The sequence below is a fragment of the Polypterus senegalus genome, chromosome 11 (genome assembly GCF_016835505.1).
Source record: "Polypterus senegalus isolate Bchr_013 chromosome 11, ASM1683550v1, whole genome shotgun sequence".
Lineage (NCBI taxonomy): Eukaryota > Metazoa > Chordata > Cladistia > Polypteriformes > Polypteridae > Polypterus > Polypterus senegalus.
This window is the reverse complement of record NC_053164.1, coordinates 27,500,940-27,526,435: the sequence shown is the minus strand read 5'-3', so window position 1 is coordinate 27,526,435 and position 25,496 is coordinate 27,500,940. Positions and strand designations below refer to the sequence as shown.

The 25,496-nt window shown below is 41.1% G+C and overlaps 1 protein-coding gene across 1 annotated transcript in view; it reads right to left on the bottom strand.

Annotated features, from left to right (window-relative positions):
- Positions 1-740: 740 nt before the first annotated feature.
- The window catches only part of LOC120539731, a 94,373-nt gene continuing 69,617 nt past the window's right edge, over positions 741-25,496 (bottom strand). The window contains exons 15-18 of the mRNA XM_039770113.1: positions 23,759-23,900; positions 23,401-23,588; positions 2,172-2,313; positions 741-1,112 (exon numbers count right to left, since the gene is read on the bottom strand). Of these exons, the coding sequence (XP_039626047.1) occupies positions 937-1,112; positions 2,172-2,313; positions 23,401-23,588; positions 23,759-23,900 (648 nt within the window). The 3' untranslated portion in view covers positions 741-936. The remainder of the gene's footprint in view (positions 1,113-2,171; positions 2,314-23,400; positions 23,589-23,758; positions 23,901-25,496) is intronic.

Genomic DNA, 25,496 nt, shown 5'->3' with positions numbered 1-25,496 from the left:
CCGAAGGTCCTGGATTCGAGACCGGGCATTCCATGTTTTGAGTAGTGAGCTGCTATTATTATTATTATTATTATTTCTACAATATAATAAAACACACATTTGATTTGAGTCTGTAACACCCGGTGTAAATTTTGGCTACTTGTAAAAGTTAGCTGTCTCAGTGACATTCACGCCTTACAACGAACACGCCTCTCCCTTTTTGAGTTGTTGGCATTTATCTCCATTTTTTACACAAGAGCAGGACTGTGGCCGATGCCTGCTCAGACCTGTTTGTTGTACCGGCACAATGTCCCGTGACTGCCATCAGACTGGCCAAAGGCAGAGCCGTAGCAACAGACAACTTCTTCACAGCGCTTTCACTGGCTAATAGACTGCTGTAATGCAACATAACTCTGGTTAACACCATAAGTAAAATGGGACTTCCACCTGCAGCTAAACTCACTTCAGTATGCGAGCAATTCGCTGCACTAGCGTTTAGATCTGACAGTGCCATGCTGATTGACGCAAAGATGCTGATGGTAGAGGGGCGAAGGGATTTAAGGTGGGCCGGGATTCTGAGTTTTTTTTCATAGGCTTCACGAATTCTAGTGTTAAGTGGATAGGATTTGTGTGCGAGTGTCTTAATTTTAAACGTACCGTGCACAAGTAGACCAAACTGAAAATGAAGTTGTAAAGTTCCATTAATCCCACAATAATAAAATATCCAGTGCCTTAAACACAATATCAAACTGGTACTCTTAATTGCGATCATTAGTAGTGTCAACAAGAAAGATGGATGGTCAACTGAAACCAAATGTTATTAAAATAATTTGTATTACACACTTATATAGAACCTCTCGGCTAGCTGACACAAATCCACTTATTTTTTAATTAGAAATACAGAGAAGGAAACTGAATATAAAATGAAGATTTGTGCAATCCAACATACAGTATCTGTTAACAGACCCAGAGCTTATAAGACAAGGGAACATTTACAAAAGAACTCGCACATGGAAGAAGACTAAGGTCTGCAGGATCCTTGGTGGCCCTCACAGATATTTTTTGCAAGAGAGTGGTGATGAACAGGAAGAGCTCCATCTGTGCCAGGGCCTCACCCAAACAGACTCGTTTTCCTGAAAGTACACAAACACAAAAAGGTAATTATTTAATACCTCATGCCATCTTCTAGATCTAATGCAAAATATTGCAAAGGTTTAGTTTATGCAGATAGCAGGTTTCTTGGGAAAGATTTGCATCTGTAATTGTTGATATTATTGACTGTTTGAGTAGTATATCTAACCATCATGAAGAGGTGATGGAGGAGCTAATTCTTTTCTTTGTCACTTGCTATTTCTACCTGATTCACTAGGCAGTGAGGACTACTGCTTATCCAGTGACTTGGGTTTGAAATGTGTGTAAAAGGTTGCTGATTGGAAATGTTTAACATTAAAATATGAGCTTATTGCTTTCATTATGTTTTTGTGTTGCTTCCTCTAGTATTTTTTATTACAAACTGTCTCCTTAAAGTGGCGCCCATTCCTTGGTCTTTGTGGACTGAGCCCCAGAAGGTGGGGCCACCCTGACATCCGTGCTATCTTCATAAGTCGAGCAGAAGGAAGGATCCAGTAGTGGAGTAATTAGTTTGTAGTAGGGACTGTGTGTATTCTTTTCTTTCTTTGCATTTACTGTTTTTTTTGTGATTTTTCTTAGATTACTTCTTTTGGAATGTGGATTGTATTTCTTCACCTCAGACTGTCTTTTTAGGCACCTCCGTTTCCCTTATTTCAGCATTTTTGCTACATTTCTTTACTTTTGTTAATAAATTATTAATTTATAAAGTTTCCTATTTCCATTTTGTTTACAAGCCAGAGTTTTGATAGTTTCTCTCCCTTATTGGGCATTCTGAGACATCTGTAGTATTTTGAACTTTAAAAGGAGGCTTCCCATTATTAGGCCTGTTTAAGCTGAAGCCTACAGGTAACAGTTGGGTGTAATAGCTATGTTAGTGTGAGCCTCTTCTTTTTGTGGCTTATTTTGGAGGTCTCACACCCTTTTTGACTTTCTGAGATTTGAACAAGTCAGCACATTCCGTCTCATATACCTATCAACATATTGTTTCCTTCGCCAGCTTTACAAGCAACAGAGCTGAGGCTCACAAAGAAAACATACAAATTCTGAGGGAAGACGATTACCTGTGGAAAAGGGAATGAAAGCCGGGTTCATTTTGAAGCATCCCTTCTCATCCAGAAAGTGCCCAGGATCAAATGAGTGAGGAGATTTGAATAGTTTCTTGTCAAACATAACAGAATGAAGCAATGGCATCACCATTGTACCCTACATTAAACAGAATGAAGAAAGAGATCAACCTTCCTCAAATTTTATTTCAATACAATTTAGGAGCTTTTCAGTTAACAAAACAATTTAAACTATATAGCTGTTCCCATCCACTTTGAAATTAGCATTCTGGTTCTGCCAATCATTTTGTATGCATTGCATGACTTCTAAAAGTACTAACAAAAAATTATAGGTTTGGCATGTGTATGGGCATGAAGATTAAATGTTCAAAACTCACAATACTTAACTATGAAAACAACCATATACAAAATAGGAACTTGGGCTGCAAGCAAGTCAAAACTGGAACTGTGTGACCTAATACTGATTAAACAAGCACACACTCAGGACCACCTGAACTTTAACATTTTGGGACTATAACCTTCTTAAACAATCCATAAAACTCAAGACTACTTGGTTTTATTTAAACTCCATAATTCCATCCATCCATCCTCTTCCGCTTATCCAAGATTGGGTCATGGGGTCAGCAGCTTGTGCAGAAATGCCCAGACTTTCCTCTCCCCGGCCACTTTTTCTAGCTCTTCTGGGAGAATCCCAAGGTGTTCCCAGGCCAGCGTGTCCTGGCATCCTCCCAGTTAGACATGCCCAGAACACTGTGAGCTGGAGGGCTGTTCGCTCCCCAAAAAGAGACAGATGCCCCTGGGAAAACCACAACCCCTGAAACACTGGGTTGCTCCTTACCCTTGCGCTACAATGCGTAATACAAGCCTTGCGCGATACTCTGCCGACTTAAAAAGCCTTGCGCAGCACCTGTCAGTTTTGCTTTCTCTCTCTCTCTCTCAGACTGCTTCTACTCCTGAAGCGTATTCTTTTGAAGAAGAAGGAACTTACGCTACCTGGTAATTGATAAATGAAACTGTCATCTTTGTCAAGGAGCAAGTTTGAAGAGACAAATGTTTGTTTGCAGTGTATGAATAAAAAACCTTCTTCTTTCCACGACCTCATATGTCTCTGTGCAAATCTGTGACCCAAGCGTGACAAATGGTACAAGGAGTGGGGGAGAAGAGGAAAACCAAGACGAAGAACCGGTAGCAGCCTGAGAAAATCTAAAACACAACTTAGATATTGAACCCAAACTCTCCAGTGAGACGAGGGTCACCCCCGACAATTTTCCAGAATGGGCTGGTCCTTCTACATCTTCCCAGATTGCAAACGCCCCTGAACACAAACCGAGCGTTAACGAACAATCAGATTTTGTGCGTTTACAGCATTCTGATAGCTCAATAGAATATGCATTTAGATAGATAGATAGATAGATAGATAGATAGATAGATAGATAGATAGATAGATAGATAGATAGATAGATAGATAGATAGATACTTTATTAATCCCAAGGGGAAATTCACATAATCCAGCAGCAGTATACTGATACAAAGAAAGAATATTAAATTAAATATTAATAAAAATGAAAAGAATTAAAATAAAATTAATGCTCGCATTTACTCCCCCGGGTGGAATTGAAGAGTCGCATAGTGTGGGGGAGGAACGATCTCTTTAGTCTGTCAGTGGAGCAGGACGGTGACAAAAGTCTGTCACTGAAGTTACTCCTCTGTCTGGAGATGACACTGTTCAGTGGATGCAGTGGATTCTTCATGATTGACAGGAGTTTGCTTAGTGCCCGTCGCTCTGCCACAGATGTTAAACTGTCCAACTTTAATCCTACAATGGAGCCTGCCGTCTTAACAAGTTTGTCCAGGCGTGAGGCGTCTTTCATCTTTATGCTGCCACCCCAGCACACCACCGCGTAGAAGAGGGCACTCGCCACAACCGTCTGGTAGAACATCTGCAGCATCTTACTGCAGATGTTGAAGGATGCCAACCTTCTCAGAAAGTTTTAAACATTTAAACAGGTTCGCTCTGCTAATGACTCTTATTACCAAGATTGTGATTCCGGGGGTGTGAAAACCCCACACTTTATAGAAAAGGATGATTGCCTTTTCATTTGGAATGGGAATTTATTGAACAACTGGTGGTACTTTAAGCACATAGGGAAACTGTTTTGCATCTGGCACATTCACACATCTTAGGAGGGCACCTTGGTGCTGACAAAACCAGAGAACGGTTATCAAAACGATTTTATTGGCTTAATATGGGAAAAGATGTTGAACGGTTTTGTACTTCATGTCCAGACTGCCAGATCGTCTTCGCTTATATGCCCCCTCGGGCTTCCCTTTGTCCTATGCCCATTTTGGAAGTTCCCTTTCAGCGTGTGGGATTAGATATTGTGGGTCCTTTACCCAAGACTAAGAATGAGTACCAATATTTGCTGGTGTTGGTTGATTATGCAACACGATATCCAGAAGTGATATCGCCCTAAAAAAGGCCAACTCCTCGACTGTAGCCAAAGCACTATGTGATATTTTTACTCATATTGGTATCCCTAGAGAAATCTTAACTGATCAAGGCATACCTTTCACTTCTCGCATGATGAAACAATTCTGTGACAGCTTTGCTATTAAGAAACTGAGTACTACTGTTTACCATCCTCAAACGAATGGTTTAACCGAGCGATTTAACAAAACTTTGAAACAGATGATCAGGTGAGTTGCTCATAATGAACCCACAACCTGGGATACTGTCCTACCTTTTGTTTTGTACGCGGTGCGAGAATCACCACAGGCGTCCACTGGCTTGAGTCCCTTCGAGTTGTTATTCAGCCGGCGACCGCGTGGCATCGTGGATGTAGCACGTGAGGAATGGATAGAGAACGATTGAGCAGCTCAAGGACCAAGCTTTGAAAATCGACTAATTTCGTTGCAAGACAGAAATTCTATGCTTTCCTCTATTGCCATAGAGCATCAACAATGAGAACAGGAAACTCAGAAGCGTCTTTACGATAGGCACAGTAAGCTCCGAGAATTCAAACCTGGTGATCTTGTTTTGGTACTGGTTCCCTCAGATCCACACAAATTCTTAGCTAAATGGCAGGGCCCCACCATTATTGAAGAGCGTGTGAGTCCAGTAAATTACAAGGTTAGAATACCAGGCCGGAGCAAACCATTCCAGATTTTACACATTAACTTCTTGAACGAATGGCATTGACCAACAAGAGGTTAACACTTTCTTGGCTGCTATTTTTCAGACCGATGTTGCCATTGACCAGGCCTTTGAATTCTGGGGCAAGATGGGGCGCAGGTTACTGCCCGAAGGTCCCCAAGCCCGGGAGGTAGTGGAAACAGTGGCGTGTGAGGGGCTAGTAAATGCCATGCCTAGTTACCTCACCCAGCAGGTCCGACGCCACCCCTTTAAAGATATGAAGGGTCTATTGGACGTCTTGGAGTGTCAGCTCGCGGTTCACCGAACCGGGGGGTTGGACATGACCGTCACCCATGAGCCCATGAGCCGCGCTGCGGAAGCCCCAACGAAACCCAGAGAAAAGCCAGCCTCTCCGCGCTGTTTCAAGTGCGGCGAGGCCGGGCATCTGTTGCCAGCCTGTTCACTAAACGTCAAACCCATGGACTGCACTTGGGCTACTGCAGAAAGGTACTGTGCTCTGTCGCACCCTCTGGCTATCCCTAATATGGGAGTGGTATTGGTAAATGGATATTCGGTTGTGGCTCTATTTGATTCCAGCAGCAACATACATGGAAAGGGGACTTGAGTCGCTTGTCAGTTGCCGTATTACCTGAGCCCCCTTTTCCAGTGATTTTGGGACACGACTGGTCATATAAAAGCAGCGGTAAAATAAAAAACACTCCTGGGGCCTCGTTGGATCTGGTTATGGATGGGCGGGTCACCCTCCCCGCGGCTCCCACGCCGTGCGCTCACCCAGACGATGATGATGTAGTGAGTCGGGGGGAAGAAACTCAGGTGACGGACCCTGACCCGGAAGTAGATGCCGGGGAGGGCACAAGTCAAAGAAGCAGTAATTTCCCCGACTCACAAGATCCTTTAGCCAGCATGGACCATCAATTCAGGTCCACGCCTGCATCATTTAAAAGGGAACAGTGGAATGATGATTCCCTGAAGTTTGCCCGAAATGCTATCGTTTTCCCCATGCCACGGGAGCCCTACTTTGTCTTAGAAAATAATCTGTTGTATCGAGTTGCGCCACATGAGGGCGAGGTACGGAAGTTGTTGTTAGTACTGCGTACCTTCTGGCAGGAGGTTTTGCGAACTAGCGCATACCCACCTTCTAGGCGCCCACCTTGGGGCTGAGAAAACCCTGATAAAACTCTGTTTTTATTGGCCCGGAATTAATGAGGAGGTCGGACATTTCTGTCAGTCCTGTCTGGATTGTCAGACCCATCAGATTCCTAGCAGGGACCGTGCTCGTCTCGTTCCAATACCCCTGATTGATGTTCCCTTTGATAGGATAGGGGTAGACCTTGTAGGTCATGGTCGATTACTCGACTCGGTATCCAGAGGCGGTTCTGCTGCGCTCCGCTAACACTAAGAACATCGTACGGGAATTGGTCAACCTATTTTCTAGGGTGGGTATACCCAAGGAAGTCCTTACAGACCACAGTACACCCTTTACCTCAGATACGTTCAGGGAAGTTGCCAAGTTACTCCGTGTTAAGTATCTGAAGACGTCTGTCTACCACCCGCAAACAGACGGGTTGGTAGAATGCTTCAATCAGACTCTCAAGCAGATGCTGCGCAAGGTAGTCAGCGCGGACAGTAGGAACTGGGATCAGCTCTTGCCTCTGGTGCTTTTTGCTTATCGGGAGGTACCCCAAGCCGGGTTTCTCCCCTTTTGAGTTATTATATGGACGCCAACCTCGGGGGCTTTTGGATATAGTAAAAGAAGGATATGAAGCTGAGGCTCTACCCTCAGTGAGTGCATTAGAGTATGTCGTGCATCTTTTAGACCCCTCCTAAAAGATCACATGACTCGTGCGCAAGCACGGTGTTATAACCGGAACTCGACTCTCCGGGAATTCCATCCTGGGGATCGAGTGATGGTGCACATTCCCACCTCCCACTCCAAACTGTTGGCCCATTGGCAAGGGCCATACGAGGTTAAGGAAATTAAAGGACTTGTCGATTATTTGGTAAGACAACCGAATCGTCGACTGAGCAAGAGGGTTTACCACGTAAATTTGTTAAAACCTTGGAAGGACTGGGACGAAGCTCCTGACCCTGGTAGATCCCTCTCCCTTTTTGCTTGCACTCCGGCCCTTAAGCTCGGACCAGACCTAATGCCCCTACAGTGACAGGAGCTACAACAAACGATCCTGTCCGTCCCTGAAGTGGCGAGTGAGTCACCGGCCGTACTTCGCTAATTGAACATGACATCATCACAGAACCTGGCGTGGTAGTCAGGGAGAGACCCTATCGCCTCCCAGAAGCAAAACGCGCCGAGGTGGAACTTAAAGTCCAACACATGTTGGACATGGATATTATCGAAGAAAGCCATAGTTCCTGGTCCAGCCCTATCATTCTCGTTTCTAAGCCGGATGGCTCTTGGAGATTCTGTAACGACTTTAGACGTCTTAACCAAGTCTCCAAATTCGATGCCTCCCTGATGCCCAGGGTGGATGACCTCATTGAATGATTGGGTACGGCTCGATATTTGACTACCTTAGACATGACCAAAGGGTACCGGCAAATTCCCTTAATGGCATCTGCCAAAGAGAAAACGGCCTTAGTACTCCTAGTGGACATTGGCAATATAAGGTTCTGCCATTTGGGCTGCACGGGGCACCAACAACCTTCCAACGTCTGGTAGACAGAGTGCTAAAGCCCCATCAGTCCTATTGTGCCACCTACTTGGATGACGTAGTCATCTATTCTGGCACCTGGGAGAAACATCTATTGCAGGTATTCGCTGTCCTCGTGACACTAGCGAAGGCTGGTCTCTGCATAAATCCTCATAAATGTTTTTTTGGCTTGAAGGAGGCCAAGTATTTAGGCTACCTAGTGGGACGAGGACAGGTGAAACCACAATGTTCCAAAGTAAAAGACATCCTGGAATGGCCCCGTCCGAATACCAAGAGACAGGTGCAGGCTTTCTTAGGGCTAGCGGGGTACTAACGCCAGTTCGTGCCCCACTTCTCTGAAAGGGCAGCACCCTTCACTAACTTGACAAAGAAGGGTGCTCCCTTATACGTGGTATGGAATGACCAGGCAGAACGAGCATTTAGTGACTTAAAGAAGGCCCTAACCTCAGCACCAATACTAAAAACCCCTGATTTTTCTCTCCCATTTATTCTCCAGACCGATGCTTCGGACACTGGCCTAGGCGCCGTACTGAGCCAAAGCATCGACGGTGTCGAGCACCCTGTGATGTACTTGAGCCGGAAACTGCTGGACTGGGAGACCAGTTATGCGGCCGTGGAGAGGGAAGCCTTGGCCATTAAGTGGGCGGTGACTCATCTACGATATTACCTGTTGGGTCGGGAGTTCACTCTGGTGACTGATCACGCTGCTCTTCAGTGGATGGCACTGCATAAGGAGTCGAATCCACGGGTCACCAGGTGGTTTCTGGACCTCCAGCCCTACAAGTCCACCATCACTTATCGTTGGGGCAACCTTCAGGCCAATGCAGATGCCCTCTCGCTTTACCAAAACAATCATTGATGGCAAATAAAGTATCCATTATTCATAAAGCTTCAATTGATGATCTGTCTTTCTGCGTTAACCTCATATTTTTTCATGCTTCTCAAACCAAGGGTGTGCAAAATCGGCCTCGTCCGTCACAGCGGGTGTGTGGGTAAAATGAATTGGGAAACGCTGATATATGTGTATGTGTGTGTATATATATATATATATATATATATATATATATATATATATATTGAAATAGTTTTACTGTCAAATAATGCAAAGAGTATGCAACACGTGTTTTGCCCTAATTCTGGGCTCATCAGGCATACACACTCAGTGCACCCCCTCTCGGGTGTTTAACCACAGCGTGTGGTTTGTTTATTTGACAGTATGTAGATCGGGGTATAAGTATATACCTGTGCTTTGCAGTGGAGAAGTAGTGTGTTAAAAGAAGTTATGAAAAAGAAAAGGGAAAAATTTTAAAATAACGTAACATGACTGTCAATGTAATTGTTTTGTGAGTGTTATGAGTGTTGCTGTCATCAAGGATTTGATTATCATTATTTCTTTCAATCAGGTTCATATTAGTAGGATGTGTTGTGTTCAAGTTACATTCCGTATTTGTCAATCGTTGAAAAGAAAACAGGTTTCATTCATCGATTCGTTTCTAACTGCATCAATAAACAGCTCGTCTTCCTCTTTATCTGAGACGTGACACACTGCATGCACGGGTTTTTTTTACATTGTCTTCCTTTAGTGGGACATTCACTTTTCCCATCGTGTGCTTTGTTTCCGCAGCAGCTGCACTTATGAATATGCTTGTCTGCGTCACTAGCTTCATATTTTTTTGCTGCCTTCTCAATTGTGAAATGCGTTTTTTGTTCAGCGCTCTTTGGAGCTGTTGCTTTTTGTCTGCGTACTGCGTCAGTTCACGTGAGCCGCTCGGTGTACATGCATCGAAGGTTCTCAGCTGTGCTTGTGCCATCTCGTGCGATGTCCACGGCTGTATTTAATGTTAGCTAAGACCCGGCACTTAAAAGTTTCTCTCGCAGTTTCACTGAGTTTGTGCCAAACACCACCCTGACCATCTCATCTTCGTCTGCATAAGCACAGCCCTTCACCTGTGAATATTTAGCGTCAGTGTTTCTATTGGATTGCCACTGACGGATGGCCTTATATGGGCAGGCACTCAATTACGTGGGAGGTTCCAGTTATGACCGTAACATGTAGAATTTTGAAATGAAACCTGCCCAACTTTTGTAAGTAAGCTGTAAGGAATGACCCTGCCAAATCTCAGCCTTCTACCTACATGGGAAATTAAAGAATTAGTGAGTGAGTTAGTGAGTGAGTGAATGAGTCAGTCAGTCAGTCAGTGAGGGCTTTGCCTTTTATTAGTATAGATACTGCTAGGTATTGATATAAACTTTGAATCTTTTAATTGATCTGTTTATCTTTTGCTTAATTTCTTTGGAATGTGCAAAACAAATTTTATTTATTAGCTGGGGTGATCAAGATTTGAATGGACAAGCAGCATGGGAAAGGTAAACACTTATTGATTATTCTTGCAATCACTTTTAATTCCACTTGAAGTGAATCCTTTAAATTTGGGATGCATGCCAAGCAGAGCAGGAGAGAGAAAAGCAAGGAAAACAGAGAAGGGACCAACAAAAGAGAGAAGAACTCAAATAAACTGGCAAGACCCTCTATGGACTGAACAACAATCTGAAACAACTCAGTGACCAGACTTGAAAAGTTAATAGTTAACAGTAACTATAGTGTTGTTGAACCAAAATAACAAATATAGGAACCTACATGATAATATAGTCAAGGTATAGTGATAGGGGCACCTGGTGTGGGTGATTGTCATATTCCCACAAGGGTTAGCAGCTGAGAAGAGATGTCTTCAATGGAAGCAGCATGCTGAGTAGGTACCTGTTTGGTAATTGGCACAGATGTAGCTTAGGTCTGAAGACAACCCGATTATGCAGAGCTAGTAACTATCAAGTCTCTTTGTTTGAGGCAGCTGTCCAAGTGCATAAGGCTGTACATGTGGGGCGCTAAAAAGCAGATACCTAACACTCATATAAACAATAAAGTTTACAGTAACTATAGTGTAGGCAAAACAAAATAATGAGCATTGGTATCTCCATGATAATATTGATTCAAAACTCTGCTGCAAGAGTCCTACCACGGACCAAAAACAGCAGAGCACATAATACCCATCCTGCTTTGCCTCCACTGCCTCCCTGTGTCTTACAGAATTGAATTAAAATTCTATTATTAACCTATGAAGCTTTAAATGGCATTGCACCGGACTACATCAGTGACCTTCTCCACCAAAATGCTGCTGTTCACCCACTAAGGTCCTCTGATTCTGGCAAGCTTGTTGTGTTCCATACTAACCTGCACTCTATGGGTAACAACAGGGCCTTCAGCTGTATAGCACCCAGAGTTTGGAATGACCTCCCGGAAATAATGAGATCAGCTGACTCCATTCATCCATCCATCCATCCATTTTCTAACCCGCTGAATCCGAATGCAGGGTCACAGGGGTCTGCTGGAGCCAATCCTAGCCAACACAGGGCACAAGGCAGGAACCAATCCTGGGCAGGGTGCCAACCCACCGCAGGACACACAAAAACACACCAAGCACACACTAGGGCCAATTTAGAATCGCCAATCCACCTAACCTGCATGTCTTTGGAACTCATCTGTTCAGGAAGGCTTTTAACTGAACCTGACATTCTGCCTCCTCTTTTAGCCTTCCTCTCTGTCCAGATGCTCAGTATAACTTGTGTGTGTTTTATATCACAAATTATGTCATTTGTTAGGCTTTTCTTTTAGTGTTGAATTTAGTATTTTCCATTTATTCTATTTAATGCCTTTGTATATCCTGTATCTATCTGCTTTAAAGTTCTTTTCTGGTAACATCTGTATTCAATGTTACACATACAGTGGGATGCAAAAGTTTGGGCAACCTTGTTAATAGTCATTATTTTCCTGTATAAATCGCTGGTTGTTACGATAAAAAGTGTCAGTTAAATATATCATATAGGAGACACACACAGTGATATTTGAGAAGTGAAATGAAGTTTATTGGATTTACAGAAAGTGTGCAATAATTGTTCAAACAAAATCAGGCAGGTGTATAAATTTGGGCACCGTTGTCATTTTATTGATTCCAAAACTTTTAGAACTAATTATTGGAACTCAAATTGGCTTGGTAAGCTCAGTGACCCCTGACCTACATACACAGGTGAATCCTATAATGAGAAAGAGTATTTAAGGGGGTCAATTCTAAGTTTCCCTCCTCTTTTAATTTTCTCTGAAGAGTAGCAACATGGGGGTCACAAAACAACTCTCAAATGACCTGAAGACAAAGATTGTTCACCATCATGGTTTAGGGGAAGGATACAGAAAGCTGTCCCAGAGATTTAAGCTGTCTGTTTCCACAGTTAGGAACATATTGAGGAAATGGAAGACCACAGGCTCAGTTCAAGTTAAGGCTCGAAGTGGCAGACCAAGAAAGATTTCGGATAGACAGAAGCGACGAATGGTGAGAACAGTCAGAGTCAACCCACAGACCAGCACCAAAGACCTACAACATCATCTTGCAGCAGATGGAGTCACTGTGCATCGTTCAACCATTCGGCGCACTTTACACAAGGAGATGCTATGCGAGAGTGATGCAGAGGAAGCCTTTTCTCCGCCCACAGCACAAACAGAGCCGCTTGAGGTATGCTCAAGCACATTTGGACAAGCCAGCTTCATTTTGGAATAAGGTGCTGTGGACTGATGAAACTAAAATTGAGTTATTTGGGCATAACAAGGGCGTTATGCATGGAGGAAAAAGAACACAGCATTCCAAGAAAAACACCTGCTACCTACAGTAAAATATGGTGGTGGTTCCATCATGCTGTGGGGCTGTGTGGCCAGTGCAGGGACTGGGAATCTTGTCAAAGTTGAGGGATGCATGGATTCCACTCAGTATCAGCAGATTCTGGAGACCAATGTCCAGGAATCAGTGACAAAGCTGAAGCTGCGCCGGGGCTGGATCTTTCAACAAGACAACGACCGAAACACTGCTCAAAATCCACTAAGGCATTCATGCAGATGAACAAGTACAACGTTCTGGAATGGCCATCTCAGTCCCCAGACCTGAATATAATTGAAAATCTGTGGTGTGAGTTAAAGAGAGCTGTCCATGTTCGGAAGCCATCAAACCTGAATGAACTAGAGATGTTTTGTAAAGAGGAATGGTCCAAAATACCTTCAACCACAATCCAGACTCTCATTGGAACCTACAGGAAGCATTTAGAGGCTGTAATTTCTGCAAAAGGCGGATCTACTAAATATTGATTTCATTTTTTTTTGTGGTGCCCAAATTTATGCACCTGCCTGATTTTGTTTGAACAATTATTGCACACTTTCTGTAAATCCAATAAACTTCATTTCACTTCTCAAATATCACTGTGTGTGTCTCCTATATGATATATTTAACTGACATTTTTTATCGTAACAACCAACGATTTATACAGGAAAATAATGACTATTAACAAGGTTGCCCAAACTTTTGCATCCCACTGTACCTGCTGTTTCTTTATGAGACTCTGTGAAGCGCCTTGAGCATGGAAAAGGCACTATATAAATAAAAGCCATTTTCCAATAGTAGCAGTGCAGTGAGTGGGTACCTGCTTTGGTAATTGGCACAGGTGTAGTTTAACAGTTTGGTCTGCTTGTGCTAAGCTAATACTGTAGTCTGTTGGCTTAAAGCAGCTGTCCTCATGAAGATAAGGCTGTACATTATGGGGTACTAGAAAGCAACTATAGTAAGGCAAATTTCCACAACAATACAGCATGTATATTTGTTATTCTTTCCTCATTTAAAGGAAGCAGGTTATACTGTATAAGACACTATAATAATATGATTATTCCTAATCCTGCGTTTTAGAACATAAACCCAACAAAGTTGAATTCTAGAAAAAATTTAAAATTTACAAACCCAGATATCCCAGTACTCTTCCTATGAAGTCAGCAGACAGATTGGGAGACCATGGGGGGTTCATGAGGTCACTGGAAAGGGTTGTGTGGTGCTCCAGGCATCTTTGCAAAAGGGTGAAGGTTCAAGTCTTTAGAGTCTTGGTGCTTCCTGTTTTGCTATATAGTTGCGAGACATGGTCTCTATCCAGTGACCTGAGACAAAAACTGGACTCCTTTGGTACTGTGTCCTTTCAGAGAGTCCTTGGGTACCAGTTGTTTGGCTTTGTGTCATCTGAGCGGTTGCTCATGGACTTCTGGATGAGCCACATTACCTGCACTGTGACTGCAGCGTTACTCCACTATGGCCATGTGGCACGATTTCCCGAGGGTGATCTGGCTTGCAGGATTCTCATTGCTGAGGACCTGAGCAGCTGGACCAGGCCAAGGGGATGCCCACGTAACACCTGGCTGCAGCAGACAGTATGAGATTAATTATCTGAGTTTATTGAGAAGATAGAAGAGGTAATTGCATTTACTGTGGAAGAGACATTGAGCGTGTTCATATGTACACACATAATTGGGTTAAGGTCAGTAACCTGTTCGAGGCAAAAACTTAGCTTCTTAAAAATCCACACTTACATGGGAAAATAATCTTGTAGAGTTCTGCTTTGTAAAAAGTTTCTGACACCATTAAATGGTGCAAAAAAAAATTAAATGTCCACATCGATCACCATGAATGTGAAAATAAGCCTGACATCTTTGATAATTTTACAATGTTTTATAAATTTGTCGCTTCAAATACTGGAATACACACAACTCTTTTCTGCTTGGCTGTGTGACTGAGCCCTCCAAAGGACTGGAATACCAGTATGTGTGCTTCATACCTTACACCCAGCACTGTTGGAATAATAAATTACACAGTTATTTTTACTTCAATAAGATAAATAATGTGTTTGGTTATTCATTACTCATTCATTCGGACTACATAACACATGTTACTTTTAATCAATTATCCTAGTGCTCCAAAGATTGTGTTGCTGAGTTTAGCACTATACATTGAGCTCATCAACATAAATTTAACAAGTTTTAACAATTTGTGAAATACTGAGACAGATTATGTCAACCAAGAGAAGGAATAATGCAATTGCCTGAACATTTGCCTCTGGAATTTTATTTTTTAGACTCTTCTGCTGGTGGTTGATCAAAGCAAGTGTAAAGGAAACACAAGCACAGTCTAATACAGCGTAATGGACATGTGCAGACTGCAAGATCAATAATGGTACCCCGGTTAGCTACTGTAGATAATTGGGTTATTTGTGTAGAAATGTACCTGTGTTAACTAGGTTTCTCAAAGGCCAATAACCTCATTTCTATACTTGAAATAGATGGTTTACCTGGCATTTTAAAAAACAGGTTTCTGTAAATGACCAGTTTAATGAGAAGCATGTAAACATGCCATTGTTGCTGACAACAAAAGAGTTAACCAACAGCACACTCAAGACAAAATTAACAAACAAAGAAGATTGATCCAAAGTTTAACTTTATGACCATGCCTTGTGTACTAGGGGATAAAATACTAATGGACAACTTTAATTATGTGCAAACCCACAGGAAGAACCCAACAAATAGTAGTTAAAACTGCAACACTCAGAAAAAAATCGTGTCATCTTTGTTGGAAGTTTGCAGAATGGACAGGTCATGACAGAATCTGAACATGACTACAAGTGCAGCATGTATGGAAGTGATAGTTACACCTCCTGGGGCCTCATGTATAACGCCATGCGTAGAACTCGCACTATAACATGGCGTAAGCACAAAAGCCGAAATGTGTTTACGCACAGAAAAATCCAGATGCAGGAATCTGTGCGTACTCCAACTTCCATGTTCTTCCGCTACATAAATCCCGATCAGCGTGAAAACTAACGCTCGTGTACGCGCATTATGTAACGCCCCAAATCCTCCCAGAATTACGCCTATTTGAATATGCAAATCAATATAAATCGCCCTTAAGCGCAGCCTTCTGTGAAAAGACAATGGGAAAAGCACGGGGAAAATATAAGAATTTCAGCGAATACCAAGTGGAGGCAAATGAAAAACATACTATTTGTTCAAATAAACCGTGGTATAATCAACAAAATGAAGTTGATCGAGTGACATAGCGTGTTGGAGAAACTTGAAAGCTCACATTCACAAAATCGCACAGTGCCGGAAATAAAAAAGAAGTCACATATCAAAGTTGCCATGAAAAGAAGAGTTGTAAGCCCACTGTCTGAGTGTCATATGAAAGTTTATTAGGGTACAGAGAAAAAAGGCACACGGTGGGGAAAAAGCACGAAATGTCAACTTCAATCTCGACATTTCCACTTTAATCACGTAGTTTATTTTGTCATTTAGTAGAACATTATAAACTTCATCTTAAAATCGTTTAATTAACCAGTTTCTCAAATCACATCGTAATTAAAGTATAGCACATTAATGCTTTATTTTGTATTTGATCTTCTACTCGTTTGTGATCTATGTGTGTGAATCACTACTTGCTTCTTAAACTGGCTCTCTTCCTCCAACTGGACACAGAGTCCATTACATTCGTGATATTACAGCTCTCTGAATAACTAAAATACTGAGATGTATACGTGATGTCATTTTCATGATGATAGGAGCTAAAGCACATTATTAAACATGTGTTTCATGAGCCTCGTGCTCATGACAAGCATTATCTTTTGTCGAAATTTGTCGCTGCGTTTTAGCTGTGTTGTTATTTTCTCTTTCTGTTTTATATTCAATATATATTGGCGTAGCCGTCACTGCAGTCAGTGCTTTTCTTTCCCCAAGTAACTGATCACCATACAATCAGCTCTGTAATAGACATTAAGCCATCTGTAAGCTTAGCGCCGATTCTTCAAAATGTTTAAAGAACATTGAAATATCTTCGTAGTACATGTTTAATTATTCTATCCTTCACGACACTCCCAGTGAAGAATATAGATTATTTAAATGAAGTTAAAGTTTTATGTGTATAATTTAACAAACATATTTTGCTGCATTTCACCTTAAAAATGATATTGTCATCATATGTAAATACGCGCTTTATAAAGTGGCCCAGGTTGTGAGATATTATAACTGTAGTGCAAGTTTACAGTGAGGTGATTGTACTTATAAGTACCAACAGTTCTACAAGGAGCAATTGATTGAATGCATTTAAAGTTCTTGGGAATAAACTGTTTTGAACCGCGAGGTCCGTACAGGAAAGGCTTTAAAACATTTTGCAGTGGCTGAGACAGCGTGTCCTTAAAGCTGTATACCAATAATTCTCTTTCCGATCAGCTGCTGCTGTGATTCACACTCAGATACAGTGATATAAATACTCCGAGTCGTGCAGTGAGAGTAATATGGAAAAAGATGATCCGCTGTGGCAACTCCTAACGGGAGGAGCTGAAAGAAGAAGAAGAAGAAGAAGAAGAAGAAGAAGAAGAAGAAGAAGAAGAAGAAGAAGAAGAAAGAAGAAGAAGAAGAAGAAGAAGAAGAAGAAGAAGAAGAAGTGAGAGTAACAACACTAAAGCAGTTATAGTATTTGGAATACTATGACTATTCCCTGGACCATTATATTGTTACGAGTTAATTACAATCAGATGTGTTAATCCAATAAACAATATGCGGTTAGTTTCTGTGTATTTATAAAGCCGCGTCATGAAAATAATGAGTAATCACACAAGAACAGTAACATTGCTTAGACGCTGGGTGCCGCCAGTTTGCAAAACCGAGTGGAGAACTTGCGTACGACAAGGCATGAGGTACCGTGGAAAAGTGCGTAGCTTTACGCCAAGTGTAGGTTTTATACATCGCGATTTGAACATGGAAAAGTTCTTACGCAACATTTCTGTGCGTACGCACCGTTTATACATGAGGCCCCTGGACTTTTCAACAGTAAGTATGAAAGGCTCTTGCAAAAGGAACCTTATAGAGTGACTGCTTGGGGAGTCAGTGCCTACCTGTCTAATTAAACTTTCTTGGTCACCCTTAAAAATGCCTTTGTCACTCTTAGTTTCTAATTATTCATCTTGTGCTGGTTGTATTTTGTTGGTTATACAAAATGTGACATAAATGATATATTTGGTAATTTTGAAACTATAAATAAACTTGGCTTTTGTTGAGATGTATACTTAGCAGATGAACAAAAAAACTTCTTAGTAAATGAAGTCTTTTAATAATAAGCTATGTTCAAGAATGCTAAAGATGAACCTAAAACCCAACTTCAGTTGCCAATCGTGCTCTTTCCAAAAGCAATAACTAAATAAAGACTTTTTAAAATGTTCATTCCACAAACCAGTTTCATTACTGAACAATGATATCAAGATCTAGGTAAAGAGAATAGCAAACAAAATGGACAAAGTCAACTGAGCATTAATAAAAGAACACAAGTGCTAATAAATATTCAAGGAATGCTCTATGTAATACAGGTAGTCATTGACGTACGACCTTGTTTGGTGCTGACGGACTGGTCAAAAGTTGATCTGAATGTAAGACTGACTGGTATATGTATTCAAACCTTACCGTATTTATAGTACTATATAGTAAGTCCCTTAAGTCATATTGTTTTATACCCTCTTAAACATCATTCTTACCACACTGTGTAGAGTTTCTATCTTTTTTGTGTAAATTATTTTTTTTATTATTTTGTTTTGTTATTACGTTGCTCGCACGAGTGCTGAACCTTTGACAGCTTCACAAATTATTTCTTTGTCTGTGTTATGTTACATCATCAGTGTAAGCCTCTCCTGATGTTCACTGTGTTAACTGTGAGAGGAGGTATTGTACCGGCAGAGTTTGAGCACTCATATGTTTTCCGTTTTAGCATTTCAGCCTGTTAATAATAACCATTAACAGATAAAGGAGTTCATTGTGGTTTCATTACTACTTTTTGGTGGTTCGCACACAACACAGAAGCTTCTGAGGTAAACCAGATTCAAAGCCTGGGTGCAGCAGTAGAGCGCATGTGGTGCAGTGAACACCGGTAACAGTGGGATACTTAAAGTCACATGCAATCATGTTCACTTTCTTTACTCCCTCCTAGTGCTTAATTACCTTCAGTTTTGTGTTGAGATCATTTGCCTTTTTTCCTGTAACTGTAAGACAAATGTAACTGAACTCCAGTCACTGTGCACTGGAGAGATTCCAAAGGGCTGGAAAATGGCAAATATCATCCCATTATATAAAAAGGGTGACAGGGCAGATCCAAGCAACTATAGACCAGTAAGCTTAACAAGCATCACAGGAAAATTAATGGAAGCAATTATTAAGGATAAGATTGAGCAACACATGGCAAGGACAGGAGTTATTCTGAACAGTCAGCATGGGTTCAGAAGAGGGAGGTCGTGTTTTACTAACATGTTGGAATTCTATGAGGAGGCAACAAAAGCATACGATCAAAGTGGAGCTTATGATATTATTTATCTGGACTTTCAGAAAACATTTGATAAGGTGCCACATGAGAGGTTGGGCATCAAATTAACAGAAGTGGGAGTTCAGGGTGATGTTTTTAGATGGGTGCAGAATTGGCTCAGACACAGGAAGCAGAGGGTGATGGTGCGAGGAACCTCATCAGAACTGGCCGATGTTATGAGTGGTGTTCCACAGGGGTCAGTGCTAGGGCCGCTGCTATTTTTAATATATAGAAATGATTTGGATAGGAATATAAGTAACAAGCTGGTTAAGTTTGCAGATGATACCAAGATAGGTGGATTAGCAGATAATTTGGAATCCGTTATATCATTACAGAAGGACTTGGATAGCATACAGGCTTGGGCAGATTTGTGGCAGATGAAATTTAATGTCAGTAAATGTAAAGTATTACACATAGGAAGTAAAAATATTAGGTTTGAATACACAATGGGCGGTCTGAAAATCGAGAGTCCACCTTATGAGAAGGATTTAGGAGTCATAGTGGACTCCAAGCTATCAACTTGCCGACAGTGTTCAGAAGCCATTAAGAAGGCTAACAGAATGTTAGGTTATATAGCACGATCTATGGAGTACAAGTCCAAGGAGGTTCTGCTCAACCTTTATAACACACTGGTGAGGTCTCATCTTGAGCACTGTGTGCAGTTTTGGTCACCAGGCTACAAAAAGGACATAGCAGCGCTAGAAAAGGTCCAGAGAAGAGCAACTAGGCTGATTCCAGGACTACAGGGGTTGAATTATGAGGAAAGATTAAAAGAGCTGAGCCTTTACAGTTTAAGCAAAAGAAGATTAAGAGGTGACATGATTGAAGTATTTAAAATTATGAAGGGAATTAGTACAGTGGATCGAGACTTGTATTTTAAAATGAGCTCATCAAGAATACGGGGACACAGTTGGAAACTTGTTAAGGGTAAATTTCGCACAAACATTAGGAAGTTTTTCTTTACACAAAGAACGATAGACATTTGGAATAAGCTACCAAGTGGTGTGGTAGACAGTAAGACGTTAGGGACTTTCAAAACTCGACTTGATGTTTTCTTGGAGGAAACAAGTGGATAGGACTGGCGAGCTTTGTTGGGCTTAATGGCCTGTTCTCGTCTAGATTGTTCTAATGTTCTAATGAACGTAGTTGAAACTGCTGGAGGTAATAAACTGAGATTGAGATGAGTGAGCCACAGCATACGTAGCTGGCGTGGAGAAAACTATCATGTGCCCGTGAGACACAGTAGTGGTTGTAAGTTCAATGGTTGTTAGACGCATTTGTCATAAGTCGACGACTACCTGTATATTCTTCTGTAAACATTTAGGTCTTGCTAAAGTACTGCTCGGTGAAGAAAAGACTTTGACAGAAACGAATGCAAACATTGATTTATGGTATTATATAAATTTGAAATTGGAACTTATGTGCATGTATTGTCTCCATCCAACCTGACAGAGATTGAGATGATTGACAGGGAGAAAATCTCCAAATCCAGATGTGGGAAGCTTTTTATTTCAAACCCAAGAAGACTCCAGGTTGTAGCCAACCCCAAAGATGCTTCAACTAAGTACTGAGTAAAGGGTCTGAATACTTGTGCCAAAGTGATATTTTTTAAATTTTTTGTTTTTAATAAATATGCACAAATTTCTAAAATCTTGTTTTTCATTCTGTGATATTGAGTGTTGCTTGGTGTGGGATCTGCAATAATGTGTGAAAAAAGAACTTCAGAGGAGGCAGGGGCTGCCCACAGAATGGATTTGCTTATTTAATTAACCACACATAACATATTCAATTAGCACGTGAGTTTATAGGCAATGATTTATAAGCGTTTGTTTATTTTTTTGACTTTGCAAAATATATTGTTCAATTCACTATAAATTTCATATTGAGAGCCTTGTCTCAAAGGATATGAAAAGATACAGCATGTCATTACACCCTAAATATAAAATGTGTTGGAATATATATATATATACTGCTCACAAAAATTAAAGGAACACTTTAAAGAAACACATTAGATACATCAGATCTCAATATGAAGTTGGATATCTATACAAATAACGACAGGGCAATGTCTTAGGAACAAAAGGATGCCAAGTCTTTTAATGGAAATAAAAGTTTTCTGCCTACAGAGGGCTCAATTGTGTAGACACCCTAAAATCAGAGTGAAATGAAGATGTGGCAGGCTAGTCCATTTTTTCAAAAACTTAATTTCTGCTACTCAAAATGCTTTTCAGTATCTTGTGTGGCCCCCACGAGCTTGTATGCATGCTTGACAACGTCGGGGCATGCTCCTAATGAGACGACGGATGGTGTCTTGTGGCATTTCCTCCCAGATCTGTATGAGGGCATCCCTGAGCTGTTGTACAGTCTGAGGAGCAACCTGGCGCCTAATGGACCGAAACATAATGTCCCACAGATGTTCTATTGGGTTTAAGTCAGGGGATCGTGAAGGCCATTCAATTGTTTCAATTCCTTCATCCTCCAGGTACTGCCTGCATACTCTTGCCACATGAGGCCGGGCATTGTCGTGCATTAGGAGGAAACCAGGACCTACTGCACCAGCGTAGGGTCTGACAATGGGTTCAAGGATTTCATCTCGATACCTTATGGCAGTCAGAGCACCATTTCCTACGCAGTGATATGTGATATGGATATGCCTCCCCTGACCATCACTGACCCACCACCAAACCTGTCATGTTGAACGACGTTGCAGGCAGCATATCGTTCTTCTTATCTTCTCCAGACTCTTTCACATCTATCACAGCTGCTCAGGGTGAACCTGCTCGTCTGTAAAAGTACAGGGTGCCAGTGGCGGACTTGCCAATTCTGGTGTTCTTGAGCAAATGCCAGTCGAGCTCCACGGTGCTGGGCAGTGAGCACAGGGCCCACTACAGGACGTCGGGCCCTCAGGCCATCTTCATGAAGTCTGTTCCTGATTGTTTGGGTAGAGACATTCACACCAGTGGCCCTCTGGAGGTCATTCTGTAGGGCACGAGCAGTGCTCAGCCTGTTCCGCCTTGCACAAAGGAGCAGGTATCGGTCCTGCTGATGGGTTGAGGACCTTCTACGGCCCTGTCCAGCTCTCCGAGAATAACAGCCAGTCTCCTGAAATCTCCTCCATGTTCTGGAGATTGTGCTGGGAGACACATTAAACCTTCTTGCTGCAGCACGTGTGGATGTGCCATCCTGGAGAAGTTGGACAACCTGTGCAACTTCTGTAGGGTTAAGGAATCGCCTCATACTGCCAGTAGAGATGATTACTCAAGCCAAAACTAGCACGAGTGGAAAACCAGCCAAAAAAGAGGGAGAAACTTGAAATGACCTCCACATGTAAAACCAGTCCTGTTTTGAGGGTTTTCTAATTGTTGCCACTTTAGTGCACCTGTCGTTAAGTCCATAAACACCAACACAGCTGAAAGTGATTAACAATGACCTCAGCTGCTTAACCAACCAGAAAATTATCAGACAGGTTTAACTGATTTCATGCCAGGCCCAATAAAAAAAGTGTTCCTTTAATTTTTGTGAGCAGTTACATTAAATATAGTTATGCATGCTTGTCAGAGGATCTCCATCCAGATTCCTTCAAGGTATAAAATTCCACCGTTGGCTGAGAGGAGGTGCTGCCGCTAACTGAGTTGTCTTCCTTTGCCTCCACGGTGCTTAGGAACCACCCACTGAGGGTAAGTGACTCCGCCCCTTCTGGTCCCATGTTCATGAGAGCCCAGCCACCTGGAAGGAGGTGTCACTTGCTAACTTGGAGCTCCTTCAAACCTCGAGCAAAGTGAAAGTGGAAGCCTTGATAGGCAGTGATAGCAGAACACCAGAGGGCAACACTTTTTTGTTTGTTTTCGTCTCATTGCATATTGTTTAAAAATTTTTAAGAAAACAGGAAGATTCAGGGTGACACCCTAACATTTATCTTGTCTTTCAACCTGTCATTTTTTCTGATGACCATAATATATACACAAACACTCACAGTCGATTCAGAAAATATTCTAACACCTTCACTTTTTTCAGCCTTACTCAATACCCCAGAATTCCAAAGTGGAAGTAGGATTTAGTATTGTTATGTTGTTACTGAATGAGGAGGGATGCAAGTAAAGAATTCATTATACTATCTTAAACACACCTTTAAACTTAAACTTCAAAAAGTATCTCACCTTTGGAATCACGTAGCCTCTAAAGTGGGTGTCTTCAGTGGTGGCATGAGGGACACTCATTGGGACCAGATCAGCCATCCGTTGGATTTCATGGATCACTGCATTTGTATAAGGCATCTTCTTTTTATCTGCCATAGTGGGAGAACGCTGATCACCAATTACTTCAGCAATCTCTTTTTGAACCTTTTCTGAATGAATGAAGAAGCAAATCCTAGTATGAGCCAAATCTTTACAGGTAGGCTAAGTAACATACTACATAATAAAAGATTACCAAGCTCGACAAGCACCAGGATACATGGTTATCAACTCATCAAAATTAAAATGCAGAAACCTAAGAGAGAAACTTTAATTGACATACCTTGTATATGTGGATATTTAATTAGAACCAGCAACCCAAATCGCAGTGTGGTGCTGGTGGTCTCTGTACCAGCCATAAAAAGATCTTTAACACACTCCAGCAGATTATTATAGTGAAATGGACTCTCAGCATTATTACTTTCCTTAAGAAAACAGCAATGGAAACTTCAGTTAAGAGGGGATGTTTCAGAGGTAACACTGAAAAAAATACTTACTAGAATAAGTGAATCAAAAGCCTCAGCAATTCTCATCTTTTGTATTTCAAAACTTTTTTACAGGATAATAATACTGCTTTCCACATCTGCTAAGATGAAACCAACAAAATGAACTAGAATATTTCCGTCTTGGTGACAAATAACTCAAATACATATCTGCCTTTACTTAAATTACAGAAAGGTTACTATACATAATCCAAGTATTATCAGGAAATAAGTAAAACTAAAACACCAGCTCAATTTTTATGAAATGAATCCCAGAAATGTATCATCCGATATAACAAGAAGGAATCGGCTGAAATGTACTTCAAAGCAATCCAGTCCAAATCCACAACTTAATACTCAGAATCGAAAGACAATCACAAAATTCAGAGACTAGAAAAATCAATATGATATATATATATATATATATATATATATATATATATATATAATATATACGATACATATTCACAAAGAACTCTGTCACTTAACATTTTTTCAAAAAGCACATTTTTTAGGTGGCAATTATTTATTTTGCACTATAATTAAATGACAGTATTTCAATTTAATGATAATTCACTTGAATTTAAATGTTTCTAATATTAAAATCTATATATAAAGCAAAATAGTTATTTTATTAAATAATAAAGTTAGAATATACCTATAATTGAACACAGTGATGAATTCTACCAATAGTTAGGGCATACACAATTCCCAAACGTTCTCTATGAGTGGGAAAGCAGAGTCGAGAAGTTTCATTGGGTTCAGAAGGAATGGCCAGCTAGAAAAATACTAAAGGTAGTGCGAAAAACATCATCAGACCTAGCCTGGTGGATCCAGTTAAGTGCTGCTACCACTGCTTCGTATTATACTTGGTCTAATGCAGCACTTTGTCAAAGCCCTATCAAATGATGGAGCCTGTTTAATGTATTTGTGTAGAAAGTGTCTGGGTTTGAAAGAGGACATTTTTGTTGGATTTGATATCAGCAAACTGACTTCTGAAGCAGAATCTGATGATGCGATGAACCACCTGGAACAAGAAGTTTGGGTATCAGTCAAAGAAATAATTTCTAAACAAATAGTGAAACATGTATTAGTTAAGTTTAAGGAATCAGGTTGTTACAGAACTTTTTCAATTTGCATTTGGAATTTTTCCCTGAAAATCTTGGAGCAGTGAGTGAAGATGAAGGTGAACTATTGGGATGTCAAGGGCAAGAAAGGGACCAGGGACACTGGGATGTTAGTATGATGGCAGGCTACTGCTGAAAAAGAAAAAGAAAAAGTGGCAAATGACAGCCGCCAAACAAAGTTTTGGATCAGAAAACTAAGAAGTGGCAAAAACTAGTGTAGTTATATGTACGTCAATGAATCTGCATTGTGGTATTCTTCACACATCTGTTTAAAAATATTAGATTGACTAAATATTGTCATTGTAAACTGATTTAGAACAATGTTGTACATGTGACTAAACTGTGTAATTTGTTAAATTTTAATTACATTTCTTTTCAATTTTGTAACTAAATGTAATGAAAACATTTTAAA